Here is a 27,084-nt window from a genome sequence, read left to right as displayed (position 1 = left end):
CTAAACTGGGCTGTTCTCTCCAGGAGGAAGCCCAAAAGGTGGTAATCAGAAGACACTCAAAAGCAACAAAGCTGCCGGTGTCAGATTCAGAAGGCCATCGCCAAGGCATCTCTTACTGATTTGATGGCCAACAGGAATCCGAAACCTCAAGTGAGGAATCCCCAACGAGACAGGCTGTGGGGCTGCCAAGGAAGGAAAAAGGCAGCGCAAGCATCTAAAAAGGCAGCCGCGGCTGCTACTGAGGCCCCACAAAGGCAGCACCGAGTAAAAGACGGTGACGCCTGGCAAAGTTTCCACTCCCGAGGTTGGTGGAAAACACTAAGTAGGCAGATGAGACTTTCAAATAAAGGTACAACTGTAAGAGAGAGAGAGTTTCAGAAACCCCCAGAGGCAGTGTGCTACTTTACCCTATAGGGTTACCATGCCAATGAGGCCTTGGTTTTGATTCCTGAGAAAAATCTTCAGCAAAATGGTCAATATTTATGATACATGTGGTAAAACATAATGATTTACTACAGCAAGTGTAGATAGCCAACCATAAAGCAATGTAGTGCATCATGTGATAGAATATCTCCTAGTCATTAAAAGTAATGTTTTAAAAGATTATTCAGTACCTGTTCTGGCTTAAGGATGGAGCCAATAAAGTAAATTCCACAATTTCACCCCAATTTTGGAATAAAGAAAGAAAGCTAAACCAACACTGCTCACCATTATTGGCATATAGCAATGTAGTAAGGAATGCTTTACTTTTGCATAACTCCTCACAATGGGGGCAGGGGGAAGGTCTACAAAGCACTTTCTCCCCTTAACTCGGGAAATCCTAAGGAACTCCACGAAGTTTCCCTTCAAACCTTAGTTTTCACCCTTGGCCTTGGCTTCTCTTCCTTTCCTTTGAGGCCACGGGATCTTGAGCCTCCGTTTTAAAAGCTGCCTCAATTCTGAGAAGCTCATGCAATGCATTTCTCACTTTTCTGCCACCAGTGATGCACATGCGAGTCCTGATGTTCTTTTTCGGCGGGGACTAATTGACCAAGAGGCAAACATTCCCCAACAGGAGCCCATCTTGGCATTATTTACCAGGATTCCCTGTTGACTGCCACACCCACTCAACGGTACAGTGTTTATCTGAATACTGATACGAAGGCGAAGTCCGTTGAGCGACCTGTAGCCAGGCACCTGGGGGACAGATAAACTGAGTGTGAGGAGTTGAAAGCACTGGCTCGTCAACTACGGGTCATGGGTCAAAATACGGGCATTTGTGATTTTGAATAGGGAAAAATCTTTGTTTATAGTAACGTCTGTCTTACATTGGCTTTTTCTATTATGAAAATAGACAGGACCTGTTCACACTGTGATATCACTAGAATTTAGCACCATGTCTAGCATGGATGAGCATAAATAATGGAAGAAGCAAGTATGAAAAGAAGGTGATTAGAATATGGCAAGATGATAGAATATAAATTCTCATTTTCTACTCAGCCCTCCGCCTTCCTCAGTAATAACTTCGTGAAATGATTTGACTTGCCAGTTGTATATGTTTTAAAATATGTCATGTGCCCTATTTAATTTGTACCTTCATAATCTTGGGAGATAGAGATAGTTATTATTCTCTCCGTTTTAAACATAAGAAACTGATGCTTTACATGAAGCTAAAAGTCTTGTAAGTGGTCTCACAGCTAATAAGTCTCAGAGCCTCAGCCTTTTTTTAAAAATCATTTAATTGGGGCTTGTACAACTCTTAGCACAATCCATATATTCATCCATTGTGTCAAGCACATTTGTACATTTGTTGGCATCATCATTCTCAAAACATTTACTTTCTACTTGAGCCTTTGAGTCGGCTCCTCATTTTCCCCCTCTCTCTACTCCCCCTCCCTCATGAACCCTTGATAATTTATAAATTATTATTATTTTGTCATATCTTACACTCTCTGACGTCTCCCTTCACTCACTTTTCTGTTGTCTGTCCTCCAGGGGTGGGGTTATATGTAGATCCTTGTAATACCCCTTTCTACCCCACCTACCCCCCACCCTCCCGATATCACCACTCTCACCACTGCTCCTGAGGGCTTCATCCGTCCTGGATTGAATACCTAGTTCAATTCTCTTTTTCTTTCATCAAATCACCTTTCCAATGAGTGCTGTCCTGTGGTTTGTAATAAGATCCTGGAGCATGTCCATGGTCAAGAGGTAGCCAGACATTTTTGGAGGGATTTCCATTTGGCTTCGAGGGCTGTCAGCCTGGCTCGTGAAGACTGTGTACTTGGTCGTTTGAGGTCAGCACTTGACACTAGTGTTCGTAACCCTGCTGCAGGCGTCATAAGCCTCCTTCGTGACAAGGAGGAGTATTCCACTGTGTACAGTACGGCGTGCTGTCCACGTTCAGGACCTTCCCCACACCCACACATAAACAGTCTACGGGACACTCTCCACCTCGCCCTTTAAATCAGGAGAAAGTCCGAAGGAAGTTTCACAAGGTTGTTTTTTTTTCTCAGACCGTAGTTTTCACCCTTGGATCCTCTCTCCCTTTCCTTCCAGGCAGCTTGATTTTAGCCTCCCTTCTAAAAGCTGCCCCGTAATTCTGCGAAGGCATGCCAGAGGTCCTTCCTCCGACTTTGAATTCTGTGCCTCCAGATGTGTGAGAGAGTAGATCCAGAGCGGGGTTTGAAAGAAGATGGATTTAAACCGTCTTCAAATGTTAGCTGATATCAATCATGTATGAGTCATTGGGCACAGTAAACCCCTAGAGCCTTGACTTACTCATCTGCAAAATCTCAGGCAAATAACTCCCTCGTAAGTTGCCGGAAGTAAATGAAATACAAAACACATGTGAAATAATCAAGTGTTTAAGATTAGCACATAGTAGATACTTACATGAAGTTTTTTTTAATGCGTATGATTTATTTTCAAATCGAAGTGTTCAAGATTTCCGTTTCTAATTGTCTAAGACTTAGATGCTGACAACTTCCTTATGTCACTACATTCCCATCCAGCTAGTCATTTCTCACTTGGAGGCGTAGGAAAACTCGAGCTGAATTTCAATTCTGTCCCATCATATTAGCCCCCAAGGCAAATGAGAATTCACATTCCTTCCACTTTAAGGAATTTGCAACTGTATTCTCATTTTCCCTTTCATGAGATTAGGATGATTTATGTCCAATTTACTACATGATCAATCTTATTTGGCCCTGATTCCAACATATATTCATTTTAGACATAAAGACGACATAGGCATAGATTACTATGAAAACAACGGAGCATTTAAAATACTTATTTGTAGCAATTAATCTTTTCTACTTGTATTTTGAAATACAACTTTCAAATGCTATTTCAGAGACACAAAATCCTAGAACTGGAAGAGGCCATAAAGATTTGTGTTTTGTTGTTAGGTGTGGTGGAGTGGGTTCTGACTCAGCGATCCCAGGACAACAGACTGAAACCCTGCCCAGCCCGGCCCCACCTCACAGTGCTTACCCTGCTTGAGCCCATTTTTGGAGCCACCATAGCAGTTACACTATAGGCTATGACCCTCAGGGTCAGCAGTTCAAAACCACCAGCCACTCTTCGGGAGAAAGTCCAGGCTTTTTACTCCTATAAACAGGTACAGTGTCAGAAATCCACTGGGGCAGTTCTACCCTATCCTATCGGGTCCCTAACTAAAAGTCGACATCAACTGGAAGGCAGTGCGTTTGATTGGCTTTTTGAAGGATCCAGTAAAGAGCCTTGATAGCTAGTGGGTTATAAGAGGGGCTGCAAACCACAGGGTTTGGACCCCGCAGCTGCTCTGAGGCAGAAGGATAAGGTTTTCTACTCCTGTAAACATGTACAGCCTCCAGTTCTCCTCTGCCTCGGGGTCACCGTGAGTTGGCATTGACGTGATGACAGCGAGTTTGGTCTGGGTTTTAAGGAGCAGGTGCCATGATGGCGCACTGGGTAAAGCTTTGGGTACTGATCACAAGGGTTTGGGGTTTAGTAAGGATCCGATTTGAATTGTATAGACATGGTATTCTCTTAGGAAAAAAAAGATGTTCCTAAAATTCATAACAATATAGTTTCAAAGCCTAGATGAATCAGCTAATTACAGGGTCGGTGGTTCCGACCCACCATTGCCCTGTGGGAGGCAGATGAGGCTGCCTGCTCCTGGAGAAATGGACAGGCTCGGGCACTCTGTGGAGCGGTTCTCTTGTCTTGTATGGTTGCTGTCACTGTGAGCCGATTTGGCGGCTGTGGGTTTGTTTTTGTTTGTTTGTTTTTAAGAATCCAATTAGGAGCCCTGGTGGCACAGTGGTTACGTGGTTCACTAACTGAAACGTCAGCAGTTTGTACCCACCAGCCACAGAAGGATGTGGCAGGAAACCTTGTGAGGCAGTTCTGCCATGCCTTACAAAGCCCTTGTGAGTCAGAATGGACTCTACAGACGTGGTTTGGAGCGGATTTGAATGGTATTTACCTTGAACTCTAAATAAAGAGGTCCCAAAAGTCTATTTCTGGGCACAGTTGTGGGGTGAGGAGAGTCCCCCACAAATCATCATGGGTCCAGTAGGCGCAATTGTACAGCAATAATAAGTAAAGATTATAGTAAAGTTAGAGAGCATGAGAGATAGAAGAGAAGTATTGAAATAAATGGAGTCAGACACATTTCATGGTAGCATGCTCACCTCAGCACCGCTTGATGGTCCTCGAGGGAGGAACCCAGCCGCAACAGCAGGAGAGAGCCTGCGAGTCCGAGAGCAGGAGGGAGCCTCAACTTTATTGCTAACCTTCGGGGGGCATGATTACAGGTAAGCACACGTCACAGGAAGGGTCCGTACAATAGGCATACACATCATAGGAAGGGGATGTATGATAGGCATGAGCATGACAGGAAGGGGATGAGCTAGGGGTGTGTCCACAGGAATGGGAAGGTCTGGGGTACACATGTGACAAGATGGGCGGACCCTAGATTCATTATGGCGGCCTAACCTTGGTCATCCTTGGGCAGGTTTGGCCTCTCAGGGGTCTCCTACAAGGAAACAGACAGCTACTATCCTTATTAGAAGGGAGTGGGCCCTACTTGTGTGGGATAAACAGTGGTGACTGCTTGCTCTAGATGGCTGATAGCTCTCAGGGAGAATAAACCCTGATCTGCTCCCGATGACCTCCAGGTGTATAGTCATTCGCAAGCAGCTAAGTTTGGCATACATTTGGGGGAGACAGCTTGGGAGAGATCGTTCTGTTTCCCACACACAGTCACTTTTATTATAGTAGTGATCCAAAGCCTAGTTAAGTCAGCTTGCTGGTCTACTGCAAATGACCCCTGCCATCATGTCAGTTCGGACTCTGGGAATCCCTGGAGTTTCGAATGGCTGATAGGTGGGACATAGACCTCCATGCAGCTCTCCTCTCCTGTGATAGCGTGTCTATGGTTATCAAGTAGGTACCAGTTCCCCTCGGACAGAAAACACACAGAATGTGGACAGAACACAGACTTTTAGAATTAGAAGGGATGCTTGATCACTGTAGCATAATAATTTTATTTCAAGTCCAGGAAACAGGCTCAGAGAAGTAAACCTCTAGCTTTTATAAAGGGTGTGTGTGTGTGTGTGTGTGTGTGTGTGTGTATAGTCTGATTCTGCCAATAATCTACTTGAAATTCGGATGTTATTTTCAGAATTGTGTGTTATTAAATAATGAAATAGCTTGCAAAGAAAGCTTGTGTGTGTTTTACAAGACGAACCCTGGGTTATATTAGTGTGTCGTCATCCTAAGGATTCATGATTTCTTTAACTATGTGGAATGATTGAGTTTTATAGATAATAGATTAAACATTGATTTCTTCTTTGCCTTTTTCTATGAATTGATTTTGTCCATTCAAAAAATCTTTATCAAATGGCTAATGAATCAGACAGTTCTTGGCCTTAAGGATATTTCAAGCTAATATATACAATTTTCCATGTACATTAATACAGAAAAAGGTAATTTTGATATAGATACACCTGTCCAATGATTGTTACGATGAAATAACTGTGATATGTGTTTTTTTTCTTTTCTTTCAGGTCAAACACTATTCAAAGTAGTAATCAAATCTCTTTCCCCTAAAGAGGTAGTACGGATTCATGTATCTAAACCTTTGGACAGGAATGATGGGACATTCTTGCTGAGATATAGGATGTATGAAAGTGCCAATGAAGGGCTGAAGATAAATGTTCTTTATGGTGGTGAACATGTTGCCCTGTCTCCTTATATTTTGAAAGGTAGGTGATTATTACATAACCCTATCCCGACACCAGCGGTCCTTCCATGGCACTCTGTTTCTATGCTGGGTTGGATAATTCATTGCTAGGGCTTCATAGGCAGTATTCCTCATAGACAGAACTCATAGGCAGTATTCCCAATTAAGGGCTTTTACTATGAAGTCAGATTCAGCAGACAGTGAGGTATCATCACCCCGCCTGGGCCTTGTCTCCATGAGGTCAGGAAGTCAGCCCTCTGTCATCCTGTCTCACAATCAGATGAGGAGAAGGTACCAAATAGTCTTGGTGCTGGTCCTCTGAGTCTCCAAGCCATAGTCTCTGATACACCTGGTCTCGTGGCTTCCATCAATTTAGACAGAGATCTTGGACAAGCCCTCCAAATGATCCAGCAAGGTTTCTCTGCGTCCCAGGTGGCTCTTTTATACTTCAGTAGATAAGATTGTAAGTATGTAAGAATGGGGGTATGGTGTGATGGGGGGGTGGTTAGCTCACCATACCCCCCACCCCCACTCCCCCATCCCTCTACCCCTCCCAACCCCAGGATGGTGTCTCAAGTCACACCCTCTATTAAGGTAAAAGTCAAAGATGCCCCCAAGGGAACAAAGGGTGTGGGTTGGTTCACACCCTGTTCTAAGGTGGTGTCTTAAAGATGCCCTCAAGGGAACAAGGGGTGTGGCTTAGTTCAGGATCTTTAAGGTCAGGTCTCAATCCTACCGATTGCTTCTGCAATTGCTTCTGTTCCTGCAGTGGGGAATACCCTCCACAATGGGACTGTAGCCTCGGGCTGTGTGCTAGTCTGGGTGCTTGAGAGAAACAAGTCCACAGAAACTCAGGCATAAGAGAGTGTTTTATATAAAGGCTAAGTGCACACCAAGGAAACATCCCAGCCCTGTGCTGCCCAAGCCCACAAGTCCAACATTAACCCATATGTCTGACACCAACACAAAGTCCTCCATCTCACAAAACACACACTATGATCCCGACTGCAGGAGGAAAGCCGAATCAGTGAACGTGTAAGCATTTCAGAACTGGCAGGAGTCTCCACACGGGCGCTCCAGCACCCAGGGCTGCATCGGGGTAGGTCTATGCGGCTTCTCCTCTGTCTTGCAGGAAGTGAACCTTGCAAGCTGAAGCAGGGAACTGCTAAGGCAGTTGCACCCTGGTCTGCCCATCACAAAGTAAGAGAGTGGAAAATTAGAAAGGAGAGGATCACCAAGCCATTTATCCCTCTACCCTTCAATTAACCCCTCATGTGTTTATCAGCCAGGTTGGTACAATAAACTAACTACCTCAGGCATCTAAAATCCAGAATTACAACATATCCTGTAAGGAATTATGGCTAGAAGGGACATATTAATTGGTTATATCTCAGGCAGGACCATAGCTATGTTAGGCTAGTGTGGTGCTATAGTGGTTACAGTTGGGCTGCTAACTGCAAGGTCAGCAGTTTGAAACCACCAGGATTAGTGTGAAGGAATACTCTTCTGCTTACTCTGCTCAAGGCCCTGTGGGTTCAGTTTTCAGTCCAGCTGGTGTAAACATGCAGCATTCTTACCCGGTCCTTCCCTGGTCTTGGATAGTTTCCTCACATGCACAACTCTCAAATGCCATCAACTCAATTCCCAGTAGAACTCCTTTGTGGGTTTCCAAGATTGTAAGTTCCTACAGGAGTAGGAAGCTTCATCATCCCCTGAGGAGGGACAGATGGTTTTGAACTGCTAACCTTGCTGTTAGTAGTCCAATACATAACTCACCTATCTACTGACCTAAATGCACCCAAGGCCAGCCACATAGATTTTAGTGAACCACATAATACTGAATCCCAGGCAAAAGGAATGTTTCCAGCATCTCAGATTTCTAGAATCTTCTAGAAGGCTTCCTCGTGCCAGGCTTATCGTCTCTGACTGAGTTACCACCAGGAAGAGTCTGCCTCTGTGCCACTTCACCCCCAACTACCACCAAGGGACAATCATTTTTATATTAAAGCAAATATGGATATCTTTTAGGACAAGATATATAAATTTTACACCTGTTCTTTTTTAAAAATGAGTCTTCAGGAGAATTTTACACTCATATCTTGCCTCATAAAATAAAACTGCTGGTTTACCAATAGAGGCCTATTGATGGAGGGAGACCAGATTTACTCTGTCCTGTAAGGTTGTTGCGAGTCGGCATGAACTTGATGACAGTGAGATTGTACCTCTTATACAGGGGGCCCTGGCCATGCTGCCAGGTAAGCGTTGGACTGCGAACCTCAAAGTCAGTGGCTCGAACTCACCAGCTGTTCCCTTGGAGGGAAAATGAGGCTGACAGTTGAGCCTATCCTCATAAAGGTTTACAGCCTTGGAAGCCCTTTAGAGGGTCCATAGAAATCGGAATTAACTCAATGGCAGTGGGTTTGGCTTTTGAATTCATACACATGATAAGGAGCCTCGGTGGCACATTGGGCTGAAAGTTGGGGTTCAACCCACCTGCTGCTCCAAGGGGGAACGATGAGGCAGTCTCCTGTGATGTGTGCAGCATGGAAAGCCCTATGGAGCAGTTCTGCCTTGTCCCATCACCCCAACACTCACTGCCATTGCATCCCTCCCAACTCAGGGTGGCCTCATAGGATATAGCTCCATCTTTCTACTTCAGAACAGCGGGTGGGTTTGCTGCTGAATTTGAACCATTGACATTGCTGTTAGCAGTCTAACACGTAACCTGGCCATCTCCCCACAGTGCCTTCTATAGCATTGCCACAAATCAGGAAAGTAACTGCAGGAAAGTAAAAGCGTAGGACTCTGAAATAGTTGCTTGTGTGCTAAGGGAAAAGACCTCAGATGCAACAGTCGTCTGAAGAGGCCCTTGGTTAAGCCTCAAAGAGTACAAAACAGTCGTCCAAGTGAGAGAAACCACAGTACAGAGCCCAGTAAAATCGAGGAACCTGTTACAGTGTTTGTTACATGCAATAGAGAACGAAGGTCACTTCATCACTGTTGCAGGTGGGACTACAGGATGGGGTGGGGGTGGGAGACCAGGAAGCATGACTGGAGTAGGTATGTAATTACAGATTTTAAGAGGTTGAAGGATCGGCTACTTTCAATAAATCATCGTGAGCGAGTTCCCTAGTTCTTTGTGTGAGTACTTGTTTGTAGCCTACTTCTTTCCATCACATTCTTCCTGAAGACAAACTCGCTTTGCCTGGCCTTGTCTAAGAATAGCCATATTGTTGGCTTATTGGCCAGCAAGCCCTGGAGAAGCAACTCAAAGAACTCAGAGGTGTCGGGTTTTGTGCCAAGATTTGAGAGAGAGTTAGGACTTCCGCTGTGGGCAGCAGCCTTCCACAGCCGAGTGCTTCAGAATTTAAGTTCACGTATCCTTCTTCATAATTAGAGGCAGGCCATCCACATCCGGATAATTCTAGGACCCGTCCCTTGTTCGCATCAGGAGCAGAAAGAACTCCTTGTGTGTGGTGCTTGTTAATGGAGCGAGCATAGCATGGTAGAAGGAAGGGCTCGTCAAAGAGTATTACTTCTAGGGTTCTAGTTCATACATGCATCTGTTTATTCCAAACGAAATGTCTTTAAACCCAGCACAAGGTTGGATATAGATAGCCCACCCCCAGGGGGACGAATAACAGAAATGTGGGTGAAGGAAGACAATGGGCAGTGGAAGACATGAAATAACAACAATAATATATAATTGATCAAGGATTCACGAGGGCGGAGGAGGGAGGGGAGGAAAGAGCTGATACCAAGGGCTCAAGTAGAAAGAAAATGTTTTGGAAATGTTGATGGCAACATATGTACAAGTGTGCTTAATACAATTGAATGATGGATTGTTACAAGATTTGTACGAGCCCCCCAATAAAATGATCAATAAAATTAAAACAAAAAGAAATAGTTAATAATAAACAAGGAAAGTCCAAGAAAACAAAGTTTATATTGAAACTTAAAAAAAAAAGTCTTTAAACATGCCTCTGGGATCAGTGAATGGTGCAGATAATTTCTCTCAGTAATATACTTGTCTTAGTCTCTTTAACCCACTGTGTTAGTCTGAGTACTTTAGAGAAACAAATCCACAGAAACTCATGTATAAGAGAGAGTTTTATATAAAGGTTAAGTGCACATCAAGAAAACATCCCAACCCAGTGCTGCCCAAGCCCACAAGTCCAACATTAACCCATATGTCCAACACCAATCCACAAAGTCCTCCTCCATCTCACAAAGCACACACAATGATGCCGACTGCAGGAGGAAAGCCGAGTCAGTGAATGTGTAAGCATCTCAGTGCTGGCAGGGGTCTCCACATGACTGCTCCAGCACCCAGGGCTGCATCAGAGTAAGTCCATGCAGCTTCTCCTTGGGAATGTCTTGCAGGAAGTGAGCCTTGCCAGCTGAAGCAGGGAACTGCTAAGGAAGCTGCACCCTGGTCCGATCATCACAAAGCAAGAGATCTGAGAATTAGAAAGGCAAGGCTCACCCAGCCATTTATCCCTCTGCCCTTCAATTGATCCCACAGGTGTTTATCGGCCAGGTTGGCACAATAAACTAACTAACTCACCCACTGCCATCAATTCCATTCTGGCTCCTAGCAGCTGGATATATGAGAAATCTTTATACGAGCAGACAGCCTTCTCTCTATCAAGGGTGGCTGGTGGGTTGGAACCTTCCACCTTGAGTTAATAGCCCAAAACGTACCCACGATGTCGCCAGTGCCTTCACAAAAGGTCTACCCCAAACAGTGGTTTCCGAAGGGATCTGGGCCAGTTAAATAAAAGGCGGAGAGGGAAGCTTTGAAGGTCCCGGAGACTGGGGAGGACTACAAAGAGATCATCCTGATGGATTTTTTAGAAGGATGCAGGGTAATTAATCACTGGGGCTCATTATGATTATTTATTTTTAAAAATTGAAAATGGAATTGTTAAGAAAAAAGACACGAGACCATCTCTCCAGGTAGCCCTGTAAATTCCAAAGTGCCCAATGATTCTACCCTTAGGATATAAGGAATGATGTCACAGGATGTTGAGACATATACCTCATCTATAGTCTGTAATTAATCTGTGCTTTCCCTCCTGATCACCTGTTTCATTTGAGCCCTTCTGGGAAAGTGTCCAACCAAGCAAGTCACTATTGATTACAACCAGATCAGACCTGCTGACCACATGCAGAAAGGACAGTAGCAACCTACAGTGGACCCCAGAACAAAAAAAAAAAATTGCTCAAAGAACAACAACAAAAAAATCAAACAGACATCACCAGACTGACTCTGACAACATTTAGAATCGAGGGGTCCAATAAGCCACTTCCTGGAAAAAAAATTCGAACCCTCCCCCAAGGCATCTTGATGTATACATGTAAAACTGCAGGCCCCGCTATTGCAGGTGCTGGCCTTGCCACTGAGAACCAGCTTGCTAAGAAGCCTTACCTACCAAAGTATAATCTTCCTCCTTCTCTTTCACCTACTCTCTGTTTTTGTTTTTCTTAAACGCTGCCTCTAGGAAGACCTAGGTTGGTAACAGACACAAAAGTTGCACCAAGCAAAATGTCCCGTCCTGATAATGCACCTGCTCATTCTTCATTTCTTTGCAAGGGCTGCCCTGTGAGAATCTAGCTCCTTGGGAAACCTTACCCCATTCACCTTACAGACTTCCTCTTACCCCTTCACACTTCTCTTCGTTACCCCAAGGTCAAAGGCCTTTGAAAAGCCACGTGATTTGAATCCCTGGAAGGATGCCAAGAGGCCCTTTTGATGTGGTATGTTCTTTGGAGTAGGGTTATAGGTCTGAGAACGCCACCTTCTGACGTAGATGGAGGATAGGTTAAGGAGGCAGCAGCTTCACCTAGTGACAGCTTTCTCTAATGGAGATTTCTATGATGTTGCAGCTATCCTTTGTGACCCACCCTCACCCGCGTTTCACCTTCCTAGGTCCAGTGTACCACGAGTACTGCGCATGTCCAGAAGAGGATGCTCAGGCCTGGCAGAAAGTTCTTTCATGCCCAACCAAGGAACCGCAGATTGCGAAAGATTTCTCGTCCTTCCCCAGCATCAATCTCCAGCAGATGCTGAACGAAATCCCCAAAAGGTTTGGGGATGAGAGAGGCGCCATTGTTCATTACACGATTCTCAACAACCACATCTACCGGCGAGCTTTAGGGAAATACACAGACTTCAAAATGTTCTCTGATGAGATTTTGCTGTCCTTGGCAAGAAAGGTATGAGAATGCATTCATCAACTCCAAATGTGATACAGTTTCATTATTTCATTGTACCATTTAAATGCTTAGGAAATAACAGAATCATATTTGCAAAGGATAAACATGAGTTCTAGGCTTAAAAATGTGCTTTTACGATATCTACCACTTACACATCCATACAAAACCCAAACCACAATCTGCCCTTGGGTCGATGCTGACTCATAGCAGCCCTATAGGAGAGGGGAGAATTGTCTCCTTGGGTTTCTGAGACTAATTCTTTATGGGAGGAGAAAAATTCATCTTTCTCCTGAGGAGCAGCTGGTGATTGCAGATTGCTGGTCTTGTGGTGGGGAGCCGAATGCTACTAGCGGGCTCCTTGAAGGCCCGTAGGGCCTCCCACTTAGGGATCTCTTCTTTAATACTTAATGGCATAAGCCCTCGAAGATTCCAGCAACTAGGCCATGCAGGCATCCCCAGGGTTTCTGTGCACTTCTGAAAGTTATAGTTTCAAAGTTACTTCTTGAAGTTCTTTGTTGCAGCTGAATACTCCTCACATTCAGAGATCTCCTGCAACTATTCTTGTTACCTCAAAATGATTTTAACTTAGAAGATGAGGGGGTACCACCCAAATGGAATTTTTTCAAAGCTATGTATTTAATTTTAATTTTTTTTTTTTTACAAAACAGCCTTATTACCTTCAAAGCACCCTCCATTACACTTAATATATTTGTCAAATCTATTATTCCATTCTTGGAAGCATTTTCAAACTCATCTGTTTGGATGGCTGACAGCACCTGCTTCCTTTCGTTCTTCCCTTCTTCTGTGTTTTCACATCGCTGTCCTTTCATGTCCCTCTGTGTTTATGGAAACAAAAAGAAGTCGCATGGAACAAGGTCAGGTGAGGAAGGTGCGTGGGGCTAGAGAGGCATGCTGGTTTTTGCCAAAAATTGGCACACACAGGTACATTGTCGTGGTGGCAAAACCAGTCCCGTCTGCCACAGATCAGGCCTTTTTTATCATGCACCGTTATGCAATCTTTTTAGAACCTCTAAATAAAAGGGTTGATAAAGAGTCCAATTTAGAAGAAAAGAAAAAACAACCAACAGTCTGACCTGGTAGAGCAAATTCCAAATGCACTATCCCCCTCACATCATCTCCAGGTTTTTATAAGTTCTCCTTCATGCATTTTCCTTGCTTTGCCCTGTCCACCTCTAGAAATTTGTATGCATAGCACATTTTGTTAAAGCTTGGGGATGACGCTGTTTTCCATCACTGCGTAGCATAGTACAATAAACAAAGCAAACCCAACCAACCAACCAAAAAAACCCCTAAACTTGTGTTCCCTGCAAGTTGTTCTCGTAGCTGCCTCGATAGCATAGGGCCTCAAAGGAGGGGGGAGAGGTGGTTTTGCCCTCTAGGGGAGATCTGGCAGTATTTAAAAGACATGTTTGGTTTTTTTCACCTGAGGGATTTTCACAGGCTAATGGGCAGAACCCAGGCACATTGCTGAGCATGCTGCACTGCACAGAATAAGTACCAACACGAAGAATGACCTGGGCCAAAATGTCAATACAGTTGCTAATCGGAAACCCTGCTCTTTCCCTCACCCTTCCCTTGTGTTCCAGGTCCTTTGCTATGAAGAAATCTAAGATAAGTGAGACTAAGCCCTGACCTTTTGAGCAGGTCATTCTGGTGTGGTATTTGGCAGTGAATATGAACTGTGAATACAGACAAGTAGTTATATCACAACATGATAGGTCATTAAGAAGAGTAGGTGTCATAGATTAAAGTGCCTGGGGAAGGAGGTCACAGAGTAGAAAGCATCCGATGAAGGAGAGGGAGGAGACTGTCAAGTGAATACGTTTTCAAGTGAAAGGGATAATATATTAAAGTAGATGGTGTTTTCAGAGAGTAAACAAAAGTCTGAATGGAATGTGGGTTGATGGAGGATGAGCCCCAACTTAAGCTGGGCCAAGACACTGGGGCCTTGGATGGCAGCATTGTTTAGACCTTGTCCTGTAGGAGTAAAATCCTGTTGAGCATGGTAGTGACCTATATTAACTTGGGTTTTCGATTGTGGGCAGCCATGTGGGAGAGGATGGAATCAGAACACTTAAGAAAGAAGCTATTACAGGAGCAAATGAAGATGAACACTGACGTCAATTCACAGTGACGGCATAAGAGCGTAGATGGCCCCATAGCTTTCCAAAATTGTAACTCTTTATGGGAGGAAAGAGCCTCATCTTTCTCCTGTGGAGCAGCTAGTGGTTTCAAACTACTGACCGTGTGGTTAGTAGCCCAACAGAGAAACATTATGCCACCAAAGCTCTTTGAAAAGAGTTACCATGAGAGAAAACAAAAGATCTGGGCTGACTATAAATTCTCATGTAGGCAGCGGACAGAGAACATTCTTGAAGCCACTAAGCCGTACCTCTCTGCAGCATCAGCTTCTCTCGCACTGAGACAGCTTTAATGGGGCTGAGGTTGGGGAGTCCCAGTTATGTGACAGCGCCATGTATTGTCCTCGCGTGTGATTATTACTTTTTCAATATTATTGATGACCTACTACTTCCAAATGTTTGTTTCTATCAGCAAGCCAGAGGATTGGAGAGTTTCGTATCGAAGACTTGCCCAAACTGATGAAAGTATTTGTCTATTTAGGTCCTTCTCCCTGACGTAGAGTTTTATGTTAATCTTGGAGATTGGCCTTTGGAGCATCGCAAAGTCAATGAATCGCCTGGCCCTGTACCTATCATTTCATGGTGTGGCTCTCTGGACTCAAGAGATGTTATCCTTCCCACATATGACATCACCCACTCCACCCTTGAAGCAATGAGGGGTGTTACTAATGATCTTCTCTCCATTCAAGGAAACACAGGTAAATCATGGTTAAAATTCTCTAATAAAAAGCTTAGACATTAAAAAAAAAAGAAGGATGTGAAGAGAATGTTCAAAGAGAGTGTAAATGCATTTATTTAAAGAACCATTTTATTGTGTCTAACAACAATAAAAAAACAGTACCCTAAACTTTGAAGTACCGTATATACTCGTGGATAAGCTGAGTTTTTCAGCACAACAAAAAATGTGCTGAAAAACTGGGGTTCAGCGTATACACAGATCAGTGGTACCCCAGCGAGGTACCCGCACTGAGAGGGGGACAATCTAGGGACATCCACGCAATAGGAAGAGGAGGGCGTGGGGGTATACATGTGATAAGATGGGCGGATCCTAGAGTCAGGATGGCAGCCTGACTTTGGATGCCAGTTTGACCTGTTCCCTGGCACCATTATCAATAGGGTGTGAACTCCACCTATAGGAACCAAATCCATGACTGCAGGCCTCTAGATAAGTGGCCCATTGTCCTTAACAGCAGAGAGCAGGGCCTATAATTGCCTTCAGGAGGATGTCTGTAAGCATCTGACCTCCCCCATATGCTAGCAAAAGGCCCCTAATGCTTGGCATGTCTTTGGGGGAGGAAAAAGGGGAAAAGTCTCTTTATAATCCCACATCAATCCAACATTATTTTGGTGTCATGCAACACAGAACTGTACTATTTGATCTGCAGGAGCTCCCACAGAGAGACATGGATGAGATTATTCTTCTACAGCAGACACAGACTTGAAGATTATTTTAAAAGGTGTATTCTTGAAAGCTTCTCTAGAAAATTAGGACTCTGCTACATTTTTCGGAACTGGCATCTATCTCAGAAGATGAATGGTGACACAAGAACTGTAGCATCTTAATGACAGTGCTCGATTGAAGATGAATGTGCTTGCCATATCACATGCGGGGTTCATAATTCATTTTCTTTTATGGCCTCCCATTTCTAGGGCCTTCCTGGAGCAATAAAACAGAGAAAGCTTTCTTCAGAGGCCGAGATAGCCGAGAAGAAAGGCTCCAGTTGGTGCGGTTGTCCAAAGAAAACCCCCAGCTCCTAGATGCAGGGATTACAGGGTACTTCTTTTTCCAAGAGAAAGAAGAGGAACTTGGCAAAGCAAAGTTGATGGGTTTCTTTGACTTTTTTAAGGTATGCATTGAATCCTCCTGTATGGATCTGAGAAGGAGCCTGGGTGGGGCAGTGTTTGTTGTTGTTATTTCGAAAAAAGCAAAATCCCACTGCCATCAAGTTGGTTAAGACTCATAGAGGCCCTACCCAAGGTGCCTGAGGTTGTACATCTTATGGGAGCAGACAGCCTCATCTTTCTCCTTCTGCATGGATGGGGGATTTAAACTGACGACCTTGAAACTGAACCAGTTACATTGCCACCAGGGCTCCTTGTAGTGGTTAAAAGTTGGCTAAAAGTCTATGGTCCAGAGTGGGTACAAAATTAGGCCCCCACAAGCAGTATTTCCATAATTTACCCAACACTTGGTATTGTCAGACTTTTATATTGTCAATCTGATACATCTATAATGGTATCTCACTGTGATTTTAATTTCTGTTTTGAAGATTATTAATGAGGCTAAGAAACATCTAGTAGGATCATTAACCACTCAAATGTTTTCTTTTTGTTAATTGCCTGCTTGTATTTCTTACCATTTCCTTTTTGATTAAAGTGCTTGGCTGCTAACCAAAAGGTCAGTGGTTTGTACCCCCCAGCAGCTCCACAGGAAAACGTTGTGGCATCTGCTTCAGGAAAGATTTAGCCTTGGAAACCCTGTGGAACAGCTCTACTCAGCCCTGTTGGGTTGCTGAGTCGGCATCAGCATCGACGTGATGGCAGTGGTTGGATTTAAGTACCTTCAGGAACAATTGCCTTCTATGCCACGAAACAAGAGAACTAGATGGCACGCAGCTACATGTATTGAATATTTTCATCGAAGATTCTATAGAAGAATCCTGATCAAAGGGAGAAAAATATAGAACAGAATTTCAAATCCTCATGGACTCCAGACCTTCCAGAGAGAGGAAGGCTGGGTGAACTCCTGAAATTATTACCTTGATGTTATCTTTAAACCTTAAACCAAAAATATCAGAAGTCTTAAAACCAAACAATAGCTTAGCTTAACTAGTAAAAAAAATTGAACTGCCTTGAGCATTATGCTCATTTAATAACAAATAACACGGAATCACATTCATAACAGCAATTGGAAAGCTTAGATAAGAGCTTTAGGAGAGATGAGTTTGTTCATACAAGAGGAACAATTCAGGGGAGGAAAAGTAAGGGGGATTGCACAACTTCACGAATGCCCGTGTCCCTGAGCGTTACTTACAGGAGGACTGTTGATTGGGTGTGTGTTTCGATGGCTATATTCCTAACAGCAAAATAATATTTTTAATTAGAAAATTACCAAATCATGAACCTATCTCCTTCCTTTCAGTATGATACAATGGAAACAATGTGGGACTCAGACACAGAAAATAGATTTCCATGACTTTCTCTGAATGCCAGTTTTCTCATGTTTAAAAAAAATAAAAAGGATCATCAGATATTACATTGTTATAGTTGAATGAAATTTAATATCTATGAAAAGTGCTTCTGTGTTGTAAATCCAAGGATTATGTATTCATATGTTAACTGAGTTGCTAACACCTTGCTAATCCTTAAATTTCTCCAGACTTTTTTCCCAACAATCTTATGGGCACATAATTCATATCATGCAATTGAATATTTCAACTGTTCAGTTATATTGAGAGTTCTCCAGATGGGGTCTCCTCAATTCTAAAACTGTCCATTTATAATGCCTTTGTCTTCCCTGGGTTGTGTACAAGGAACAAATGAGATAAAGTACAAAGGGAAGTATAAATTGTTACCAATATTCACCTTTAACTAATATAGAAATTTTGAAGGTGGTCTTCCTATCTGACTATAGAAATCAGAATTTTCCATTACATAGACATAGTTCCAGTTCCTAAAATATTTTCCTATATTGTTTGCTATCTTGCTTAAATACATTGTTTTCTTAAAACTAGCTTGTTAAAGACTTAATGGTTTTAATGTAAGAAAAAGTAAGTTACAAAATATACAATTTTTCAAACTGGAGTTGGGAAATTGATAACATTTCTGTCTTTCGTGTTCCAGTGTTGACCAGGTGCAGGAGTGAAGCCGCGACTTTGTTAACAGCTTTGTTTGGTTTGCTCCTTTAGTACAAATACCAAGTGAATGTGGATGGCACCGTGGCTGCTTACAGATTCCCTTATCTCATGCTGGGGGACAGCCTGGTCCTGAAGCAGGACTCGCCGTATTACGAGCATTTCTACACGGCACTGACGCCTTGGAAACATTATGTGCCAATTAAAAGAAACCTTAGTGATTTATTAGAAAAAGTTAAATGGGCCAAGGTATGTTTTGTCAGTTTGAGTTTCTTAAAGCAATGACCAATTCACTAATATTAGTTGCGTGAAATCTAACTGCAAAATTTAATTTGACATAATTTAATCAAATGAAATGTTATTTTCTGAAATTTTTAATTTCTTGAAATATCCAGAGGATCAACTTGAGGATCAGTTTATAAACCTCTAGCAACATTGTTAAAGATTTTATAAGACCTGAAGTTCAGGGTTCTATGTTATAGAAATGGAATCTTTTATTTTCTGGTTGAATTTCCTAAAATATTTTCTAAAATTATTTGTCATCTTGAAATTAAATACATTGTATTCTAAAAAATGACTTGGTAAAGACTGTTGATTTTATTGCCTGATAAAATAAGTTACAAAATATACTGTACAACTTTTAAACACTAAAATTGGGAACTGGAAAATGATTCTTCTTTATTAATCACTGTTCATTCTTATGTATGTAAAGAAGATTATATCACATGTAAATTACAGATTTTAAAAACCCTACTGATGGAGGGAATGAGTTGACAGGTATGAGAGGTCAGCACCGTAGTCCTGGGGAACATCCAGGCAGAGTGGCATAGGACAGTCCACAAAGATAAGGTCTGCATCCTGCTTTGGTGAGTAACATCACCTGGGTCTGAAGAGCTTGTGAGCTTCCATCCAGGCTCATCCATATTGGTCTCGTCCTGTCTGGAGCAAAGAAGAGTGAAGGAAATTTTTTAAATATATGTATTTTTTAAATACAGAGAAACAATTAGTTCAAAGAACTAATGTACCACAAAAATCCCAGCCTCCATGACCTTGCGACCAGAAAATCAATCAGGTTAAGGGGTTTTATGCACCAGATAATACTTTGTATAATTATAGCACTCTTTCTGTTCCTTTGTTAGAAAAAGTACAAGTGTTTAATGAATATTGTGCCCTACAATGTCACAAGAATCAAGTTTCCCATAAAAGATTCTTTCTTTTAAGAGTAAAAGTATTTGATAATGAAAACACAAAAATGTCCTCTTTCCCTAGAAGGTTTTACGTAATTTCTACATTTCTCAGAAACAGTATTGGATTATGGAAATAACTGTGTGCCTGCAGAGAATCATTTTTGTGACCTTTATAAACAGCTTTATGAGAGTCAGAATTGCCTGCAAAGGGCTCTCCCCGTAGGCAGCATGGTGAAAGATAATCTTTTCCAAAGTATAATTAGGAATGCTGACTATTCCCAGTACTGAAGCCCAGGGGCAGTAAGGACTAGATTTCTTTTTATTAAAAAATATATATATATTCTTTCATAGCTACTATTTTATAACATTTTTTTTGCTCTGGTTGCATATTTTAAATGAAGCTTTTAAAAGATGTTAGAACAGGAGACCTGATTCAGTCCATTCTAGTTTGCATTTTAATATCAACAGAGACTACTAGGATGGGGAAGAGATAAGGAGCTGTAGATAAGAGAGCTAGGAAAGTCCTTTGTCTATTTATAGAGGCTCAATCTTTGTTTTTAGTTTATAAAGTCTTATCTTCGTAGAACCTCAAACCAATCCCTGTAGCCTCACGCTTAAGTTACATTTCCTATGTTCCTTGTCTGCCATGTCCTTTCCAATTTCACACCTGCCCTGCCCCACACTCTTAGCTTTGTGCATCTCAGGAGTAATTTTTGCTTCTTTTTAAACCTTTCAGGAAAATGATGAAGAAGCCAAGAAGATAGCAAAGGAGGGGCAGTTGACTGCGAGGGAGCTGCTGCAGCCGCACAGACTTTACTGCTACTCCTACAGAGTGCTGCAGGTCAGTGCCGCCGAGGATCCTGCCGGCCAACTTCCTCAGGCCTGTGCGTGGCCTGGCCGGACTGCTGCGCTTCGTGAGGGGCCAGCCCACGGAGCGCTTGCCTAGCTGAAAGATAGGAAGCCGCTAACTCCCGCTGTGGCCACCATATTTTGCTGTCCCTTCAGGTTCATGAAAGCCATTAGTAGAACCCCTGCAGGTATAGATTAGAAACGCCTCCCATCTTGTCCTTGTTATCTTTTATTAAATTATTTTTGGTGAAGGGCGGTTCCTAGTTTAGGCATTATCTGAACCCCAGAGAGTTTTTTTTCCCCCCCGCATGCACAAAGTCCTATCCAAGGAAGACATCATTGATTGTCTAATTCTACTCAAAATGGTCACGGTCTTGTTCTCCTTATTGCCAGGATCCTACCACAGCTTGGAATCTTTTCAAAAGGGTCAGAGTGGAAATCAAATATTTAGTGTGCTCTATAAAGCAAACTTACAGAAAATATTTAAAGTACATGTAATTCTAACACCTCAGGTAGGGCTGAGTTCTGAAGTACAAATGTTTATTCAGAATCTGAGGCTTGTATTTATCAGTAATATCATCTCACTGCCTTGTATTTATCAGTAATACCATCCAGGAAGAAAAAAAATTAATTAAATTTTCTAAAGGGAAAGTTTTTCCTCGGATGCTTATGAACACTGTTCTCTCATTTAAAACAAAGGAAAAATAATCAATTTTAGCATTTTTGTAGAATCAACTCTGTCCTTAAAAGGGTCTACCCCTCCTCTGTCCTAGCTTTACTTTTAATAATCAGAGTTCTCTATCTAAAACATAAATCAGACTCATGTGTTCATGTTGGCATTTTGTTGGGGTAGACCTAATATCAGGAATGAACAATTAAATGTACATAGAACCACAGACTTAAATAGCCAAATGATAAGGCTGTGTCAACTCAGTGGTCAGAGCGAAAGGACAGGAGGACACCAGCTTCATTTTGAAATGCTTGTTATCTTGGTTTGTCAATTTGATTATTCAACTAAGTTAAATAATCATTATCAAAGGAAATACCAATGCTGACAAGTACTAATCTTTTCAAAGGCACTGTGGTTCAGTGACAGAAATCTCCCTTTCCATGCTGACCACCCACCTCTGATTCCCAGCCACTTGTCTTTCAGTAGAGGCTTACTTGTATTGAGATGGTTAATACAGCAGAGCTTCCAGACTAAGACAAACTAGGAATAAAGGTTTGGTCTACTTCTGAAAAGCAGCCAATGAAGACTCTGATCACAAAAGCCAGATTCTATTATACTTAGACTTCTTGTGGGCTGGGAACCGACACGCAGCAGTTAACAACGAGCTGTCGGTTTCATTAGAGACACTTGTGTAAAAGTTGTGTGGGCTCCACATTGACTTTCTCTAACATCTCACAAGGAAACAGGAGTGAAAGTCAATAGTCCAAGGGAGGGAAATTGCTGTGAGGCAGACGTCCTATATTTCTCCTTCCTCCTGTCTTTTTTTTTTTTTACCAGCTCTGATACCAGCTGTCTCTCCCACAGCATCTTTCCTCGATGTGCTAATCCACTGCAGTGACACACAGTCTGACTGACAATATACGATTATGGAGTTTCCTCGGGAAGGAACCGTTTACAGTGCAGGTCTACAGACCCTCAGGACACAGTGCTTTGATCGGGACTGCCTCTTCTCGCCCTTTCTGCTTTAGGGTGGCTCATTTTAAGCCCACTAGGCTGACCTATTTCCATACACCTTATTTTCATGGTCCAACTCCAGTAAGAGTGCCATGTACTTTAATTACATTATCAGCAGCTCATATTTGTATAGTCCCACCCTTCCACGTGGTGGGGATTACAAAGGCTATGGCTGCAAGACGAATCCACTGCACTGCAGGCCATGCCTGGGTCTCTACCCCCTTCATACTTCAAGGACTAACTTCACCCCACCCTCTCTGTCCCCAACCCATCAGGAAGAGAGGAAACTATACAATGAGGAGTCTTCCTTGTCGCACTCATTTCGAGAGTGAGCATATTCATGAAAGTGTGTAAATTAACCATGTCGTGTTTTTACTACTCTCCTTGTTTAGATAGCCATTTTCTAAATTGACCAGCCCTCTCAAATCAGTACTTTGAGGAGACAAGTCGGTTCCTTGGTCTGAAGACTCTTCTGTTCCACTTGGAACTTTAGCATATGCAGCTATAAACAAAGTGCAGTACAGAGAAGCCATCCAATTACAGCAACTTATACCAGCTCATTATGTCCAACATCATTCTCTTCCAATAGTGTGCTAGGCCAATTTGATTCGAGAAACAAATCCAGTGATGCTCGTATATGTGTAAGAAAGAGCTGCATATCAAGAAGTAATTCTGTATCAGGAAAACATCCTAGCCCAGGCCAACTCAAGTCCCTACGTCCCTCTTGAGACTCACACAGCCACATGCAATGATGCAAAATGAAGGAAAATCACAGGCTGCTGGGTGAAAAGTCTTGTGGATCCAATGGTGGTAGGAGCATCACAGGGCTCTTCCAGGTCTCAGAGGGGCTCGCCTGCAGGAAAGTGAAGGCAGAGAGAGAGGGGCCAGCCTCCAGAGAGCCATTTGTCTCGGTTGTTACCTCCAAAGGAGGTCATCAAGCTGTTACCTGATTGACAGGCTAACCTCCACCCATAGCATCTTACAGGTGCCATGTCGACACCAAAAAAACCTATCACAATTAGAGTCTAGCCATCCAACCTAGATCGATGGCAATCATCTCTAACTTAGGAGTCTACACACCTCCCTGTACTTGAGACCAGTTAGTTCTTTCTCCCTCTCAATCCTAACTTGAATGGACTATGTCACTGGGTACCAATGGAGCTTGTTCAAATTCAGCTAGTCTCATTGCTGCACCTCCCCCACCTCTGTCCGTTGAATGAAGCCAGGTGATTACCATGAGTGAGCATACCAGTCTACTTGCCAGCTCCTTTTAATTTCCAGTCTGGGAAGGGGGTTCTTCTGGATGAGCATTGTGTTTTCTTGCAACTCCTAGTTCCTTCTTTAGTGTAATGGCCAAGTATTGACTGAAGACACGGAGGTTGGGCAGTCTTTAGAATACCCAACATTCATACATGTAGGGCTGCTTCACAACACTAGGTAGAAAAATGTTTACTATCCATAGTATATTGAGATAAATACATAATCCTTGTTAAGGCATTCCAGTTTCTTTTCACCACCTGAAATATATTCATATGCATATGGCGCTTGGGGCTCTGGCTGGATAGAAACAATAGATCTTTGCTCTTTATCTCTCAATCTGCCTTATCTGGGTCTAGTTTATGCCCTAATTCTCCATTTCCCTGGGTGCTACCCCAAAATGTCTCTTAACCTTCCTTTCAGCCACTCCACGTAATAACAACCAAGGAATCCAAATTTTCATTTCTCACATACTTTGCTTTCTCTTAAAGTTCCATGGCCCCCTGAGTATAGAGCCATTGCAACAAATCTCACTCCTGAAGTGAGACGGCCGGGGATGGCATCTGATCTCCCAACCTCACCAGGGAGGAGAATACAACTTAGCAGCCCAGCCAACTCATGTGTGGCAGAGGCAGTATGCAGACATGCCTCGACCTCCTCGTCTGACCCAGGCATTTGTGGGAGACATAAAGGCAATAGAGGAAAAGGCCATGTCAAATCATTCACTTCGCTGCAACTTGACGTCTCCTTTGTCGAGCCTTCCTACATAAAAACAAAATGATGGATTGCAGGTCTTTGTGTGATGATGAAATATTACCATAATGAATTCTAAAATATATCTTTAAGTCCTATCATACAATTAACCGTCCGATCATATTAAGATCTGTGCAGTCATCACAGTCCATTGCAGAACATTTGCTTCCTGTGCTCTTGTTCGTAGTAATCAGATCTCTGCTCTGGGTCTGACATACACGGGGAATAGCAATCATGGCCTGAGAGTAAAGACATGGCATGCGGGTAAAGACAGTGTGGTGGGAAGGACTCAATGGGAAGGAGTGTCGACTAACATTCCTGTTGCCTTCAAACACATATTTTAGGAATATGCTGCGCTCCAGTCCGGTAAACCCAAAATACGCGATGGAATGGAACGTGTTCCTCAGCCTGATGATAGCACATCCATCTGCCAGTGCTTCAGGAAGAAGCCTGCAAGAGAAGACCTTTAAGTCAGCCCAGTTCCTACTCCTGTGTATCTTCACTCCAAGACATCTGGACAGAATCTGAGCCGTGCGAACAGTACAGACGACGTCACCCAGCGCATTCGTCTCGTGTTGGCTTTATCTAAGCTGGATACACAGACCTTAGAGCAAGTATTAGGAAAATGTTTAGATATTAATTTCTTTTGTATAAGAGCTGCCATCTTCAATGCCCCAGCCTCTTTTAAAAAGATCATTTGGAGGCTCATAGAAAATACAAAGGCTTGACAAAATATGAATCACCTATGAAGCTAATTATATCCTTCAAACAGGCTTCAAAACTGAAAGTTCATGGAACGGAAAGAGAATAGAATTTTCCCACAAGCTTTTTGAAGCCCCCCTCCCCTCGTACTTGTAGGGTTATTTCTATTTCCTGTTTATTTTCCCCTTTAACTTCCAACTGGTAGAGAATATGTTTGTGTAATTTTAAAAATTGCTTCACACATAGTTTCTCTTACTGTCAGCTTTTTGGCATTCAGTGATATTAGCTTCTTTGGGGTGGGTCTAATAAGAATAATCAAAGATAATGCGGATAAATGTTATTAAAGGTAGCATGGAAACTGTGAAGAATATATCTTTATAAGCACTGCTCATATATTTTTAACTAAATTGCACCAAAGTGTCAGACAAAATTCACACTTTCGCATAGTAATTCCCAATCTGTCTGCCTGTGTGTCCATTAAGGGCAACACAGCTATTAAAGTAGTAGATGGGAAGTATCCGGTGGAGACCAGACATCATTTATTTACTGAATACACAGAAGTAAATTAGATTTTTAGAGAGCTTGATGCCTTTGTACCTTTTAACAGGATCTCTGAGAAAAGCATGGCTATAGGCTTCAGTAAAGGTGTTTTGGGGATTCACCAATAAGCTGAGAGCAGAGCCACACACCCACTCCACATTTCACCTCCTCTATTCCAGTGGTTCTCCTTGCTAAGGAAAGGCTTCAGAAATCTATTCTGCCATGTCAGGAGAAGGTCAGAAATTCATTACACACCATGAAATAATGTAACCATTTTAAAGTAGTCAGATCTATTCTTTTTGGAAATAAATATGAACAGAGAATGTTTAACTAGGCAAAAGCTAAAGAAAAAATTTAGATCAATGCAATCAAGGCCACGAGAACAAGGCAAACTCTAATACCCACCAGTTGTTCAAAGCCACAAGTGAATAAATATAAAACAAAGGGCTAGGAGCTGTACTGAGTTCTTAAGGAATCCATGTCTCAACATATATTGTATATAGAGTTTGAGGTTTGTCAAATTAGAATTATGAAAAGAAAGACTGCCTCACTCACACTTCCCTGCCCTTCAACCCTTTATCCTGTTGGCTAACTGCATTTTTAAAGAAACATTTCAAATCCGAGACCAGAAGAACTAGATGGTGCCCATCTACCCACTACTATGCAGGCTGACTGGGACCACAATAGAAGGCCCAGGTGTGAAAAATCAGTTTACACAACCACATGTATATTGTGAAACCATTATGTTAAAAAAAGAAAGAAAAAAAGTACCCATGTGGGTAAATGTGAGGAAGAATATTTACAAATATCTGGGAAGGGGTAAAGATTGAGGGATTTTTGGTATTTGCTTTATATGTTTCCATAATATTTTAATTTCTTTTACTGTAAGTATGAATCAAATTGTTTACTAAAAATGCACACCTGGGAAAAGACAAGAAAATGTATTAGGCCAAAAAAATGAATATTTATATTTTGCATTATGTTGTTTCTAAGTTTAATATGCCTAGAATTTTTGTATTGTAGGACGTATTATATACTTTTTTAAATAAAGTAAATTTCCTAAAGAAAAGTTTTCTAAAAATAAATTTTGTGTTTTATGACAGATTATAACTACCTATAGTCCTGGTATGTCTGTAATGGAATTGGTCTAATTTCAATTCTGTTATTAGTCCAAATGCAAGATCGAATCTCTGAGAAGAACTTTAAGCAACACGATTTCTTGAAGGAATACTACAGGTAAAGTTGGGCATCAGTTTGGAAAGTTAACAATCACTCCAAAATACAGAAAATGATAAGCACTTATATATAGGAGATGTTTTGGATAACAGTAACCATACTGTAGTGTTAACTGAACAAAAGCTAGAGTCTGGTGGAAATTAAAAGTAAAGAGCGTTTATTGAGAGGCAAAGCAATTTTCAAATTGTTCTAAAGGCCCAGAGGCCTCTGAACCAATTTTTGAACCAAAACTTCAGAGAGTTTTTCTAAGACACCACAAGGAACATCAGAAAAATTCAATGACTGCTTGACATTTAGGTTAATAGTTATAAAATTAAGTGAAGGTACATCTGATAGGTAGGAGATTACATATGTTTCTCAATTTTTTTTCAGTTACAGATTCATCATTAAAGTGGTTACATTTGGCCTAAAAACAATCATGAGATCTCCA

At 42.2% G+C, this 27,084-nt stretch overlaps 1 protein-coding gene across 4 annotated transcripts in view; it reads left to right on the top strand.

Moving 5' to 3' along the window:
- The window catches only part of POGLUT3 (protein O-glucosyltransferase 3), a 35,881-nt gene extending 9,378 nt beyond the window's left edge, over positions 1–26,503 (top strand). For 3 of the 4 annotated variants that reach the window (XM_075546561.1, XM_075546558.1, XM_075546559.1), the window contains 7 exons: positions 6,036–6,233; positions 12,144–12,430; positions 15,074–15,290; positions 16,243–16,439; positions 18,501–18,695; positions 20,370–20,474; positions 24,521–26,503. In XM_075546561.1, coding sequence (XP_075402676.1) covers positions 6,149–6,233; positions 12,144–12,430; positions 15,074–15,290; positions 16,243–16,439; positions 18,501–18,695; positions 20,370–20,474; positions 24,521–24,646 — 1,212 coding nt within the window. In that variant the 5' untranslated portion in view covers positions 6,036–6,148 and the 3' untranslated portion in view covers positions 24,647–26,503. Of the gene's footprint in view, positions 1–3,487; positions 3,602–6,035; positions 6,234–12,143; positions 12,431–15,073; positions 15,291–16,242; positions 16,440–18,500; positions 18,696–20,369; positions 20,475–24,520 lie in introns of those variants that run through there. The other variant, XM_075546560.1, reaches the window with a different exon arrangement.
- The last annotated feature ends 581 nt before the right edge of the window (positions 26,504–27,084 follow it).

This window comes from Tenrec ecaudatus, chromosome 4 (genome assembly GCF_050624435.1).
Source record: "Tenrec ecaudatus isolate mTenEca1 chromosome 4, mTenEca1.hap1, whole genome shotgun sequence".
Taxonomy (NCBI): domain Eukaryota; kingdom Metazoa; phylum Chordata; class Mammalia; order Afrosoricida; family Tenrecidae; genus Tenrec; species Tenrec ecaudatus.
This window is presented reverse-complemented; position numbering and strand designations above follow the sequence as displayed.